The sequence below is a fragment of the Bubalus bubalis genome, chromosome 8 (genome assembly GCF_019923935.1).
Source record: "Bubalus bubalis isolate 160015118507 breed Murrah chromosome 8, NDDB_SH_1, whole genome shotgun sequence".
In the NCBI taxonomy this organism is placed as follows: Eukaryota; Metazoa; Chordata; class Mammalia; order Artiodactyla; family Bovidae; genus Bubalus; species Bubalus bubalis.
In genome coordinates, this window is record NC_059164.1 from 67,684,252 (window position 1) to 67,698,635 (window position 14,384).

The window sequence follows — 14,384 nt, forward strand, 5'->3', positions numbered from 1 at the left end:
TTCTGACTTTGATGTTAAGGTCTTTAATAGGATATAATTTTATAAGTTGCTTTTTTTCCAAAGGCACTGGAGGGTCTGATGAGGGAATCCTCTTGGAAAACTCAAGGCTGAGCTTGGTAAGACTGGCTTACTCTCCCCTCTGCCAGTTTCCTGAATGGAGCAGGCACTGCTGCTGGGCTCAGGTGTCCCAGGATGCAGTTTTATCCACTTGAAAGCCCTTATCTGTTCAGCTCAATTAGATTAATTACCTTGTTCCTCAGGATTCACAATGCTCTGCAGTTTAGCTGCAGTAAGTAAATGTTACTTTTGCAAGTAAGATCTACTGTTATTGGCCTCTGAAGGGCTATGGTTTCTTTGGAACTCATAAAGAGGAGAACAGTCATTCTAGCCAAGATGGAATATAGGTTAGTAAATCTGTCTTCCAACTGAGTTTTCTACTGGCTGTGAGGCATCTGTGTTGAAAAGAGGGATATAACTCTTTGTCATTCCTGTTTGGTGCCTCTGAAAGTAATTTGGGATATTTCATCATAAAACATACTATTTTCTGTATCTCCTGGAGTTAATGGAGTATTCTGTATGCTCTTGGTTTCCACATGGAGATCACTGAACACAACCCAAGTTTCTGTACACTGAGAGTGTGCACAGAAGTCCACCCTGGGTGAGACATGGTTGTATCATTAGGGTTCTTATACACAATGAATGGAGATCAGGCGCTCTCTGGACTCTTAAGTGATCACACTTAATTGTTTAACCTCCCCTTCTCTCTTGTCATGTTCTTCTCCAAGGGAAGACAAAATGTGATTAAGATAATCATTTGTAGGGTTAGACATTGAGTGGATCTGTGAACCTTATCTTTTCCAGAATTCTAATGCTGTGGGAATTTCCCATTACCAACTTTTGTACTAAAACAGCTAAGTTACAAGGGAGGTAGGGAATCATACTTCAAGCATGACTAATTCAGGCCATCTCTAGCAAGATTTGGGACATACCTTCAATATAATAGTAATGACAGTAATAGCATCCACATATTGATCTAAGTGTCAAATTGTTCAGTAGTTCAACAGAAGGCTGGCGGGAGGGAAGAAGAGGGTAGTGGGAGTTGGGGGTGATGGTGCACCCGCAGGCCAACACAAGGGGTTGGACGTTTTATCTCTGGGAGATGGAGAACCTTGAGAGGTCGTACAGAAGATCCTACATGATGGATTGACACTTTAATAGTATCAGTCTGGCTGCTGTGCTCAGAAGAGACTGCAGGGGGCATGGGTGGGAGCAGAGAGACTGATTAGGGGGCTCCTGCAATAATCCTGGACTGAAAGGATAGTCCTGGACCAGAGTGGTAGCTTTGAAGGTGGTGTGAAGTGGTAGGGTTCTAGGTGTATTTTAGCGGTACGGTTAGAGGTTTGCATTTAGGGCATGAGGGAAAGAAAGAAGCCCAGGATGATTCCAGAGCTCTTGGCCTGAGGAACAAGAAGGATTGTGTTGCCATCAGCTGTAATGAGGGTGGGGCATATTTTGAGGGCTGGAGGGAGGTTGCACTCTCAGTTTGGGCCATGTTAATTTTGAGCTGCCTGCCAGACCTCCAGATAATTATCTCCAGTGGGTAGTTTTTGTTATTCAGGCCTGGAATTCAAGGGAGAGGTCAGTACAGCAGACATTTAGAAATCATTAGGTCATCAGTGGTATTGAAGTCAGAGACTGGTGAGAGTGGACAGAGTGGAACACAGGTTAAGGGTTGACCCCTGGGCCCTAGGATGATGAGCAGCTAAGAGACGGAGAGGAACCAGCAAAGGAGACAGAGACAGAGCTGGGAGGAGAGCTAGGATGGGCGTGGGCTGCAAGCCAAATCTCAGTTCTCCAGTAGGAGGGAATGGTCTTCCCTGTCTTGTTGTGATTGGTCAAAGCTGAGTCTATCAGTAGATCATAAGCTGAGGCCGCGATAGATGGCTCACCAGGGTCCATGACTGGGGAAGAGCTGGGTGAGGGCCCAAAGCCAAGTCCACTTTCCTTCCCCCGGGAGCATGCTCTGGCCCACCTGACCTTTGTGTGCTCTTTGATGTCCTCGCATGCTTTTTGCCTCGGAGGTGGTGGCACGTGTCTGCACGCTTGCACAGTCTTGGCAGCACTGTCCTGTGCTTTTGTTGTTTAGTTTGAGAATTTTGGTCTCTCATTTTTTGGTATAAATATGGAATGTGTGTTCTTTGTTAAAAAAAAAAATTAGAAAAACAGAGGAGCAAAGGGGAAAAAAAGGTAAAATAATTAATATTAATTGCATTACTCAGAGATGACCATGCTCACAGATTGGTAGTTATAGTCCTAGTTTTTTTCCAGCCATATATGTGGACATAGTCTTTGCAAAAGCTTCTGTACTAAATATATAATAGTTGTATAATATAACCTTTTCATAACCTTTTGTACCAAGAACAATGAGTGTCCATCATGGTGTCCATATTGTTTTATGTCTTAAAACAGTGCATGACTGCCTATAGTATAGTTTGCCAAGATCATGGTAATAAGTAATCTAGGGATCACCTATGGGAATTAACCTAGAAATAGGAGTGATAATAGTGGGAAAAGTCTGTGTGCATTCAGCCCTACTGTGTGCCAGGCATTGTTGCCAAGCATTTTATTTGTAGTATGTCATTTTATTCTCCCAACAACCCTGTGAAATAGGTCCATGTTCCCAGTTGAGACGCCGAGAGATGGAAACAAGGACAGCTGCTCATAGTTATGGTGCAGCCAGGACTGGAGCTGGGGTGGATTTAGACCCTGTCAGTCCGGCCCCAGCCAGGCCCACAGCATTCCCCACTGCCCTGCTCCTGTCTCGCTGTGCTTTTGTGTTTGACTCCACACTGTCCCCTCTGCTGCGTGCCTTCGTGGGGGCTCTGGGTGTGCGGGGCTGTGGGTGAGAGCTCGTGCTGGGTCCCTCCTCACCCCAGTCACTGAGACACGTTTGATGAGGTGCCATTTATTCATCTGTGCTTCATGTAGATGAACTAGGCTTTTTTTGCTTGAGGTTTACTCTGATGAAAACAAAGTTTTACATCTAAAAGAATCCTTAGTCATATTAATGCCTTCAGGCTTAAAAAAAAGTGACATTTCAACCCATTAGTTAAATATGCTTTTTAAAGAAAAACAAACAGATTCTCAAGTACACCAGACACACACCTCGAACGGGCTTAAACTTTTAACTGTCGGTTCCTCTTGCAATTCCTTTTTCAAACTGTCTTGTGCATCTTAGTTTTGTTAGGTATTCTCAGGGCAGGATAAACACATACATAATGTGTTATACTGTAAATACTGTATAGTATATAGCATCCAGCTGGGTATCTGTGCCGGAGAAGTGCTTTTATGTAGCGCATAGCAGTCGTTAAAATGTTGACGAGCTAGAGTAGTAGGTGTATCAGATGAATTATGTTTGAAATCATAGTGGTGGGATTTGCCAAATGAATGTGGCACAATGAGAATAAAAAGGGAACTCATTATTGATGCCCCCTGTTGTTACCTGTAAAGCTATTGGAATTGACAGCTCTCTTCATTAAGTCACTAAACATCATGCTTTAAAGCAGTACTGAAAACGCACACTTCATGCAGATCACTTCAGTGTTACTCTCCTTCTAGGTGCTCAGCTTTGTTATTGTTCAGTCACTAAGTCGTGTCCAACTCTTTGTGACCCCGTGGACTGTATCCCGCCAAGCTCTGCTGTCGGTGGGATTTCGCAGGCAAGAATACTGGCGTGGGTTGCCGTTTCCTCCTCCAGGGGATCTTCCCGATCCAAGGATCTCAAACCCACATCTCCTGCTTGGCGGGTGTGTTCTCTACCACTGAGCCACCAGGGAAGCTCTGGGTGCTCAGATTCTATAATCTCTAACTACTAGCACCAGATCAGTGTTAGATTAAGTAAAAGTCTTATCTTCATCCAAAAGTAGATAAGTGGTGCTTAAGGTTTTTAGCCCAACAGAGAACACAGCGTTTCCACACAGATGCACCAAAGCTGCTTTACAGTGGTCCTACGATCACTTTCCACCAGCTTGGTCTAGCTGTTCTCAGAACCTTCAGACTTTTGCTGTTCAGAATATTGACAGGAGGTTTTAAAAAGAGTGCGTATTGCTGGCGATCTTGTGACTCTGTTTTCTTTACCATCCTCATCCTCCTTTAGTGTTGCATGTAGAGTGATGAGAAAAGAAAGGCACTTCTGTGATGTGTTAAGTTCAGGTGAACTCTTTCCTGAGAAACGGGTCATGCTGCTTATGGGCCTCTACACTGCTGTCTCTGAAAAACAGGACAGTAAATTAAACTTGCAGGGCTATCCTTAGCATCAGGTGCTGTCTGAGACCCCACATCCATGCCTCTGAAGGCACCCGTTCCTGTTCATAAGCTGGAAACCTCCTCCTTCACAAAGTTTTGTCTCATTAGTTATGTCTCCATAAGTTCTACCTGAACAGTCAGTAGTTTGAGAAGGAAGCCATTCCTTCATGTGGCTTGGTAGTGGCTTACTTTACAGAAGTCTTAGGCGGGCCCTGAGATGCTCCTCTGAACCCAGAGTTCATCTAAGGATTGTGGTTTATAGAAAGGCTCCTCTGTGTTGTTTTCTAAATCCCGGTTTATAGTTTGTTCTGAACATGATTTATGAACAGAAGTCTGCCTCTCGTTTACTAAAGCCGATGGGCTTCTCCTCTCATCCTCTCTTCAAAAATTGTCTGTCCCTTTTAATAAATTGGCAGCGTGGAACACGCTGTTCATTTCTCTTCCTTCCAACATTGGGTTTCAGACTAATTAACAGAAGAAAGCAAGCATCTCTCAGAACTCTGACTTTAAGTACTTGGATATACATCATCAGAACTATTAAAAAGAACAGGATGTCAGGGTGCCGCTCCTCCTCAGCGAGTACAGAAACTTCTCTTGGCTGTTCCTGGGACTGAGGCCGGCCAAGCGTAGCTCTGAGCACCTAAATCGTAGAGGCAAAAAGGCCGGCCAAGCGTAGCTCTGAGCACCTAAATCGTAGAGGCAAAAAAGGCCACATCTCTTTGTAGGAAAGTGAAGACCCTCTGCTTGTTCAGCGGTTCTAGTTTTGTAACTGGGCAGCCTTTGAGAATACGTTAACAAACTGAGCCACGTTATATACACTCCCTCTCCCTCCATTTTGGTGAGGTTCCAAAGCTTGGAAGATTTAACCTTTCTAAACTGGAATTTATTAGCTGTAAAAAATGCCTTTTAGCCTTACTGGAAGTTGTGAATAGACAGTGAAAATTTCATAGAATTTTTTTTTCAGTCAGCCTGAATACAAGTTAAAAGAAGTCCCAGTCCCTTTAGCACTGAAATTTGGAGATGGGACTTTGTTGACTGCATATAGGATGAGGGAAAAGACACTGGGTATTTGGACAGAGTACACTGCACTCTTTAAAGAGACAAGTTTCAGTTCCACGAATGTGAATATTTGCCACATTATTCTAGATCACGTTGGCCAAGTTGTCAGAAATAATGGAAAGTCAGGAATAGTGGCCTGGCAGCCCTCAGTCATGGTCCTAACTTTGCTCTTTTGCTCATTAGGAAAAGTTAGAGTAGCTCATGGCTGAGTACCGTGGCAGAGAGAGAGAAGGGGGTGGGGGGGGGTGTGGCAGGTGGCATTTAGTTAGGAATATTTAGCCTTGTTGGACTTGTCTTTCGGGATCTTCTGGATCCGGTGCTGTCCTTGGAGTGCCCTGATGGTGAGACAGCTGTGGTGTGTGGTATCCTCGGTGTGGGGCCTGACACATTGCAAGTATCCAGGAAGTGTTAGCTGTTGCCCATTATCACCATTGTTTTTAACCACCTCCTGCCATCGAATGCTGATTGGAGAATCCTAATATCCTCTTATCCCCGGTGGGACACACTTCAAGGCATCCCCATGTTCAACAAAGCTAGAATCTAGGTATGCTTTAGTTAAAGGGGAGGGACCCTGAAATGAAAAGTGAACCCTGTTCCATAACAGACCAGGATTTACATTCTTATTAGGGAGGCTGTGGTTGAGCAGGAGTTATTTACTAATGTTTGGTAGTTACTGAGCATCTTTTCTGAGCCAGACGCTTGGCTAGGTGCTGAATACATAAAAATGGTCCCTGCGCCCAGAGACTGTTTTCTTGGGACTAGAGATGGGTTGAGAGGCAGTTGCAGTGGCTGAATAACTGCAGGGTCCAGGGTTCTCTTTGGTGCCTACTGTGGACGTTTAACCCAGACTTGGAGGCTCAGGGAGAGTTTGCTGGGGAAAGGGACTTTTCAGCTGGGACTTGAAGGAGGGAGAAGGAGTAACAGTGGAATATTCCAGCAGCCAGGCAGGAGGAGGACTGGCCTGCAGTGGAGAGAGCATGGTGCACTAGAGGAACCTGAAGGACCTCATTATGGCTGGAGTGCAAGGTCAGGTGTGGGGAGGGGAGGGAGGGCAGGAGCCTGCAAGCCTTGGAGAGGAGAAGGGACAGGGCACAGCCGGAAGCAGAGGAGAGGTATGATTAGGTTTGCACTTCAGAAAGGTCACTTTGGCCATGCTGTGGAGTCTAGAGAGAGGCAAACTGGAGGCAGGGAGGCCAGTTAGAAAGGGGTTGCATCACCCAAGCGAGAGGTGATGAGGGCCTGGACCCGATGGTGAGGGTTGATGAGCATGACAACCACAAAAGGATCGTCTACCCAGCACGGCACTGACTGTGCCGGCCACTGCTCTGAGCGCTTCCTTAATATTAACTGATTTAATCTTCCAAAGGTAGTTTCTGTATACTGATGACATTTTCACTGGACAGATGAGGAAACCGAAGGCCAGGGCAATGAGCTGAAGAATTGTGATCTAGTGGCTTATTCTTTACGGTGGTGAGAGGCAAGGTTAGTCATCTCCTGAAAATGAGGAGAGAGTTGATGAAGTCAGACGTTTGAGAGAAGGATTGGTTGCTAACACCTGCTGCCTGGAAATGGGAAGGAGCGGGCAGCAGGGGAGCCGTGGGCAGTGTTACTGGGAAGAAGGCAGTCTGATGGAACTGCTTTACACTAAGGTAGAGTTGGTTGGCGTGTCAGCCCTTTGAGACACCGAGGTTCTTATCAGCCAGTAAGATATTGCTGAACCTTACTTTCTTTCATTTATATAATTCAAATCATAACAAATATAAAAATCCAGATTTATTGAAAATGCTTTTTAAAACTACTGGCCCACCTCCCCTGGAGATTCTGAAATACTCCTGTAAGAGTCCTCGCCTGCCATCACCTATTCAGAATGTAAAGGGTGGAGTGTCATATAGTACAGAGGAAATGTTTCAGGCAGCAGACCTGGTACCCACCTAGAGAAGAGGTATGTGTGAGGGTATAAGTGTCTACCAGTGTATCCCTGTGAATCTTGCCCCTTTAGGACATCTTGTTTCCACAGGTTCCCATTCCCTCCCTTAGCTGGTGTCATGTCATATTGTGGTTTTTTGTTGTTGCACGTGCAGGTGTGTGGGCTTCCCCAACCTAGTTTGAAAGGTGCTATTTAGTAAGTGCTTTGGATGAGTGAATGGAGAAGGAAATGGCAACCCACTCCAGTATTCTTGCCTGGAGAATCCCATGGACGGAGGAGCCTGGTGGGCTACAGTCCATGGGGTCACAAAGAGTGACACGACTGAGTGACTTCACTTCACTTTGGATGAGTGAATACATAAGGGCACCGGTGCTGCTAGGTCGGATGCTTGACTCCACGCAAATCCATTACTGTGAGTGGGCCAGTGATGTCATCTTTGTAAACCAAAAATGTGACTTTACTATTGTAATTGTCACTGTATTGTTTCCTGGTGGTCTTCTGAGGTGGTTTGCCCAATATTTCCACTTCTGCCTTCTTCTGGGCACAGAGGAAGGGCATACTTCCCAGACCCTTGGCTGGAGCTGAGTTATATGATTGGTAAACCAAACTGGCTGGTCCCTATGATTGGTTCCAACCAGTGCGTCCCAAGTAGAAATGAATGATGCGGCACATGGGGCAAGAGCATTGGAATTGCTGATATGAGATTCTCTGGAGTCCCCTTGTCCCTGTTACATGGTGACTGACAGCACTCAATGGACACGTAGTGTGAGCAAGAAACAAATCTTGAGGATTTGGGGGTTGTTTGTTTCCTCAGCAAAACTTATCCTATCCTGACTATACGGTGGTCTTTTTTTCTGCTTGGAGATCATAACATGCATTATGGTCTTTTTGGACACAGCATAGCAGTTAAGAGCACATACTCTGAATGCTTCAGCTTGATTCCCGTCTCTGCCACATACTACTTGTGTGAACTTGGGTAAAGTATTGATTTCTGCGTGCCTCAGTTTCTTCATATGTTAAATTGAGACTGTAATAATACTACCTGTGTTAAACATGGAATGGTTATGAGAATTTAATGTGTTAATATTTGTAAAGAGGTTTGGGTTATGGTTAGATATCTGTTGATTAAAATGAATAAATGTGCCGAAGAACTGTGGGACAACTTCAGGTATCGTCCATCTGCATGAAGGAAAGTTTAAGCCCTCAAAGATGACCTGGAAAGCAGGTCGGTCGGTGACATGGAGCTGACCTTGAACGCCTCTGAGCCCGTCATGCCTGTGCAGAAAAGCACACGGTGTCCTGGACTTCAGTAGGGAAGGTTCCTTTGTGGCCTTTGGGAGTCATGGAATTTCTGAGACTTACTTTTTTCTCATTGTTGTCCTATTCCTCTGTGCAGGGAGACCTCCCAGCCCGTGATTGCCCCTTTGTTCTGGGCTTCCCAAGCCTCCCCCCTTCATTTAGCTACCTGGAAACCCCTCTCCTTCCAGAGGCATCCTTATTCAAATTTTAGACACCCTTGACTTCTTCCCACCCTGCCCTTTGTAACCATCCAGCTTGTAGGGAATGAGCTTTTTGCTCTCTTTTGCTGAGCTCTGTTGACCAGAGCAAACCACAGGTGCACTCAAGCAAGGTAATACACTTGTGCTGTTTGTTTCATTGTGTCAGTTTGTATGTTATTTCACCTGTTGAAGAAAACAAGCTTGGAGGTGAGAATTTTTCTTAACTCATTTTTGCTGGGCTTAGGAAAATGCTCTGTGGAACTGTGAAAATGCTCTCTGAAGACAACCTAGTAAATGTTTTGGGCTTCCCAGGTGAAGAAGTGGTAAAGAAGTGCCATGCAGGAGACGCAGGTTGGATCCATGGGTCAGGAAGATCCCATGGAGTAGGAAATGACAACCACTCCAGTATTCTTGCCTGGAAAATCCTAGGGGAGCCTGGCTGCAATGGGGTCGCAAAAGAGTCAGACAGGATGGAGCATGTAATAAATGCTTTACACTTTTGAATGATGCTATAACCATTTTAATGGACGCTGATGTTGTGTATGTTGAAACAAATGGCATATTTTCCACTAAAATTCTGGCAAATTAGCAGCTTCTAAATTTAAAAAATGACTATACTTCAAAAATAAATTTTGTAAACTGCAGTAATATGCAGTTATTTATTGCCAAACTGATTTAAGCAGAAGCTGAAATGCAGTGGTAAAACCAAGATTTTTTTTTTACTTTTTTTGTTTGTTTTCTGAAAACTTGGTTGGCATGGCAGGGGCTAGGTGTGAAAGGGGGCAATTTAAAGGTGTTATTGTGAATTTAAAGCATATTTTAAAGTTAGTTAAAAAACCTTTTCTATTAGGTTAGCAGATGTGAGCTGGCACCACCTCTTCCCGCACATGTGCCCTTTTCATTAGGAATGTGTGCCTGATGTGCTGCAGATGGTATTTAAGCCACTTAGTAATATTTTCCACAACTTGTTTTTAGTAATTAGGCTTGAATTTGCTGGTTCAAAATACTGGACTTGTCTTTTGGCAACTTTGTAAACTAAGGAACTTGACATGTGGCCAGTGAACCAGCAGAGGGCAGTGTAAGTCAGGGTTTTGTTGGTAGTCGACTTTCCACCACTGGATTTCCACAGAGGAAAGCTAGAATGCCGTAAGTGTATTTGAGAGATATGATCTGAGAATTAAAACAACAAAAAATTGACCGTAAGAAAGTTTTGAAAATCTTCTGTTGACTGTCCTCTAGTAAGAAAATAAAATTTCCCTAACTTTTATGGAGTTGCACTTCTATGAACTGATTTTCCCCCCTGATTTCTCCTTCAGCCAATACTCATGACTGTGTGAAAAATAGTCCTGTAATTTTTTTCATGAATGCCCTTGACATAGTGTTTAATTTGATGAGAGATGTTTTTCCTCATTTAGTGGATGCTAATGGTTTTCAGTAATATGTCCATGAGGGATTTCCGTTGTTTTTATGAAAAGGGAGTAAAGATGATTTCCAAATTATGCAGTCCAGTCAAGTGTCAGTGACCTTCAGAGAGGAACACCAAGACTGCCTCTCGTTATATACTGTCGTGCTCATAAAATAACATGGCTGGTTTGTACACGTAAGTTTTTCCTCATCACAAAACCTCTCAGCAAACCCAACCCCAGGGCGCTCTCATTCTCCTTCCTAGTATTTTATCCAACAGAAGCAGACATGGTGCCTACCTTCTCTCTGCTCTCTAAAGCGGCCTCTCTACGAGTTCTCCGCCCCTCTCCCTCTTTGAGTCTTGTCTCTTACTCCAGCCTCCCTCTCTGATGGACTGAATATTTGTGTGCCCCCACCCCCAGCAATTCTGGTGTTGGAGCCCAAACCCCCAGTGTGACTGTACCTGGAGATAGGACTTGTGAGAAGGAGTTAAGGCTAAAGGAGACCGTAAGGGTGGGAACCTAGTCCAATAGGGTTGATGCCCTTAAAGAAGGAAGAGATGCTCTCTCCGGCCATGTGAGGCTGTGGGAGAAGGTGGCCATCTGCCGGCCAGGCAGAGGGCTCTCACCAGGATCTGAACTGGCCAGCACCTTGATCTGGAACTTTCAGCCTCCAGAACTGTGAGAATATACATGTCTGTTGCTCAGGGCACCCAGTCTATGGTATTTTGTCATGGCAGCAGGAACTAAGACATCCTCTTAGTATCAATGAAAAGCCAAGGTTCAGAGAAGGGACCATCATTGCATCCTCAAAGGCAGCAGAGAGTCTGCTGGAGGCCAGATAGGTTGAGGCTTAGCAGAAAGTCGGGAGACTGCCTGAGTGGGGAGTCTGACCTAGGAGGTCTGGAGGAATGAGCGAGTGCACGAAATGATGGTACGTTTGACGGAACATGAAGAGATGGACTTGGACAGAAATGAAGAGTTACAGGGAAGGGTGGGGTAAACTTGGTGAAGCCTTGAAAATTAGTCTGATTAGTTTGGCCTCGATGCTCCGGGAGCTTCTCCAAGGGGGAGTGCCAGACTCTTGGGAACACGTGGATGTCGGGGGTAAGCCAAACCACGGGATAAGGACTGTGCACCTCTGTGGGGTGCCAGTTTTTCTGGGCAGGGCTTCTCTCCGGATGGGACTTAGATACATTTCCTGATACTGGTTCTCTTCTGCCTTACTGAGGTGTTTTGATTGGAAGGCCCAGGGCCTTGGAGGAAAGAGGGCATCATTAAAGACTACGAGGAGAAGTGTGAGGAAAGTGGGGCGGAGCAGGCTTTGGGTCGGTTTGTCCCTATTTCCTTCCTCCAGAGATTTCCAAATACCCTGTGCCTAATGGTTCATTCTTCCCTGGTGACATTTCTATAAGACAGGTAGCTGCTTTTTAGCATGTGAAAATAAATGGCTTCCCAGGTGGCTCAGTAGTAAAGAATCTACCTGCCAATGCAGGACATGCAAGAGACAAAGGTTCCATCCCTGGGTCGGGAAGATCCCTGTGGAGGAGGAAGTGGCAACCCACTCTAGTATTCTTGCCTGGAGAATCGCATGGACAGAGGAGCCTGGTGGGCGAGAGTCCACGGGGTTGCACAGCATCAGACACGACCAAGCGACAGCACATAGACAACACGATGTAAAAACAGACCTTACTCATGTGTGTAGGGTCACAAACACGCTGGCTTCTGTTTCTAAGACAGGCCTTACTGATGTGTGTAGGGTCACAAACATGCTGGCTTCTGTTTCTAAGACAGGCCTTACTGATGTGTGTAGGGTCACAAACACGCTGGCTTCTGTTTCTAAGACAGGCCTTACTGATGTGTGTAGGGTCACAAACACGCTGGCTTCTGTTTCTAAGACAGACCTTACTGATGTGTGTAGGGTCACAAACACTCTGGCTTCTGTTTCTAAGACAGGCCTTACTGATGTGTGTAGGGTCACAAACACGCTGGCTTCTGTTTCTAAGACAGACCTTACTGATGTGTGTAGGGTCACAAACACGCTAGCTTCTGTTTCTAAGACAGACCTTACTGATGTGTGTAGGGTCACAAACACGCTGGCTTCTGTTTCTAAGACAGAAGCCCAGGCCAGACTGAGCCTCTTCAGGCCTTGCAAGCTGCTTCCTGTTGGCTTATAGATGATAGGCAGGGACAGCTCTGAGAGATGGGGCTTGGAAAGAGCGTGACCTCTGATGTTGGGCAAGCTGGTCCTTCAGTTTCTGCCCTTCCATTTGCCAGCTGTGGACCCTGGAGGCTGACACACATAGTCTTTATTTGGGGTGAATATAGGGATGTGTGTTAACGGAAGATAGGGAGGGATGGGTGTTGGGTTGACACATGTAGTCTTTATTTGGGGTGCACATTAGGGATGTGTGTTAATGGAAGATAGGGAAGGATGGGTGTTCATTTGGCAGATATTTTGTTTTTAGTTTCCTTCTTAATTAAAAAAAAAAGTACAAAATACAAATGTGTCTATTGCCACAAAGAGAAGTTTGACTTCTGTTTCAATGATTAAATTGCTGATTTTTGTATATTATCCTATTTACCGTATTTTGGACACTTAGGCTTTTTCCCACTTCTGAGACCTGGGGGCATTTATCCCTGTCTAACATGACCTTATCTCTGTGTTTACATGATTCCTATCTGTCTCTTGTTTTCACTGTACAGGAATATAAGTTCTATGAGCACCAGAATCCTGGTCTCTCACAGGTGTTTCTACATTTGTGATGTGCTTTTGGCACTTGATAAATATTTGTGAGTGGAGGTATGAAAGAGTGAAAGTGAAGTTGCAAGTTTTACTGAGCACTGAATTCATTCTCTGTGCTGTGCTTAGTTGCTCAGTCGTGTCCAACTCTTTGTGACCCCCTGGGTCTGTAGCTGGCCAAGCTCCTCTGTCCATGGGGATTTTCCAGGCAAATATACTGGAGTGGGTTGCCATGCCTTCCTCAAGGGGATCTTCCCAACCCAGGGATCAAACCCAGGTCTCCTGTATTACCATCTGAGCCACCAGGGAAGCCCGAATTCATCCTCTACTCTGCTTTTTCTGTCAACCCACTTCTTGCTATATTGTCAGTGAGGCATTCTGAAAGACATCTGTGTTATCTGCGTGTTTGTAGGCATTGCCACGGGGGGGCGCTACAGTACCTGAAAAGAAAGCAGCGCCTATCAGCTGGAATGTGCTCTGGGCTCTAGGATGGACTGTGTCCTCCTGACTCAGCAGCTTAACAAACCAACCCAGGGAGCCCACGACCTGTGATTTTAGCCCCGTGAAATAATCATACATATCAGGAGAAATTTTTAGCAGATTGAAATGGGGAAATCTAAGCAGTGACAGATCAAGACTCTAGTTTTTCAGGAAAATAAGTTTGAAATTATTCAGTCAGCACTTTTTTGCTTGCCATACCAAATTCATTTATTGCAAGTAATGATGGGTGATGGGGGTGTTAAATTAGAGATTGAAACATCACAACTGAAAATGTTTTTAAAAAGATGTGGCCTTTGATGAACTTCAGATATACATGGTAACTAGAAAATGTTCATGGGCCATGTAGAAAATGTTCAAGGGACATGTTTTAATAAAGGGATTAAAATGATATGAACGTTCTGATTATTTGCCTATTAATGGAAATTTCTAGGTAAAAATTTCTAGAAGCAGATCTGTGAAGTAGTTTAAACAGTGTCCCCTCTTAACAATTTTTCTTAGCAATTTCTGAACACATGGATACAAGCAAGGATGAGTCTAGCTCTGTATAGTAACTAAACAATCATCATGAAGTGAAGTGAAAGTCGCTCAGTTATGTCCAACTCTGTGATCCCATGCAGTCCATGGAATTCTCCAGGCCAGAATACTGGAGTGGGTAGACTTTCCCTTCTCCAGGGGATCTTCCCAACCCAGGGATCAAACCCGGGGTCTCCCATATTGCAGGCAGATTCTTTACTAGCTGAGCCACAGCAGAAGAGTGAAAGCCAAAATGAAGGAGGTGTCATTTCTGAAAAAGAGATCTTTTTATTTCCTTCCTTTTCTACTTTGGCAGTGGTTAGTATGACTCCGTTTCTTTTCCCTAAAGTGGGATGTTAAAAGTTAGATTATTACTTCCAGATTAAAAAAAGTAATTTGAAACTAATTGAAGTTGATAGTTTAAATATTAACTC

General features: G+C 44.7%; 1 protein-coding gene across 4 annotated transcripts in view; it reads left to right on the plus strand.

Annotated features, from left to right (window-relative positions):
* The window catches only part of JAZF1 (JAZF zinc finger 1), a 331,823-nt gene that overhangs the window by 75,602 nt on the left and 241,837 nt on the right, over positions 1-14,384 (plus strand). The window contains exon 1 of one of the 4 annotated variants that reach the window (XM_045166419.1): positions 6,360-6,390. The exons of the other annotated variants lie outside the window; for them this stretch is intronic. Within the exon in view, the coding sequence (XP_045022354.1) occupies positions 6,375-6,390 (16 nt within the window). The 5' untranslated portion in view covers positions 6,360-6,374. Of the gene's footprint in view, positions 1-6,359; positions 6,391-14,384 lie in introns of those variants that run through there. 4 annotated transcript variants of the gene reach the window in all.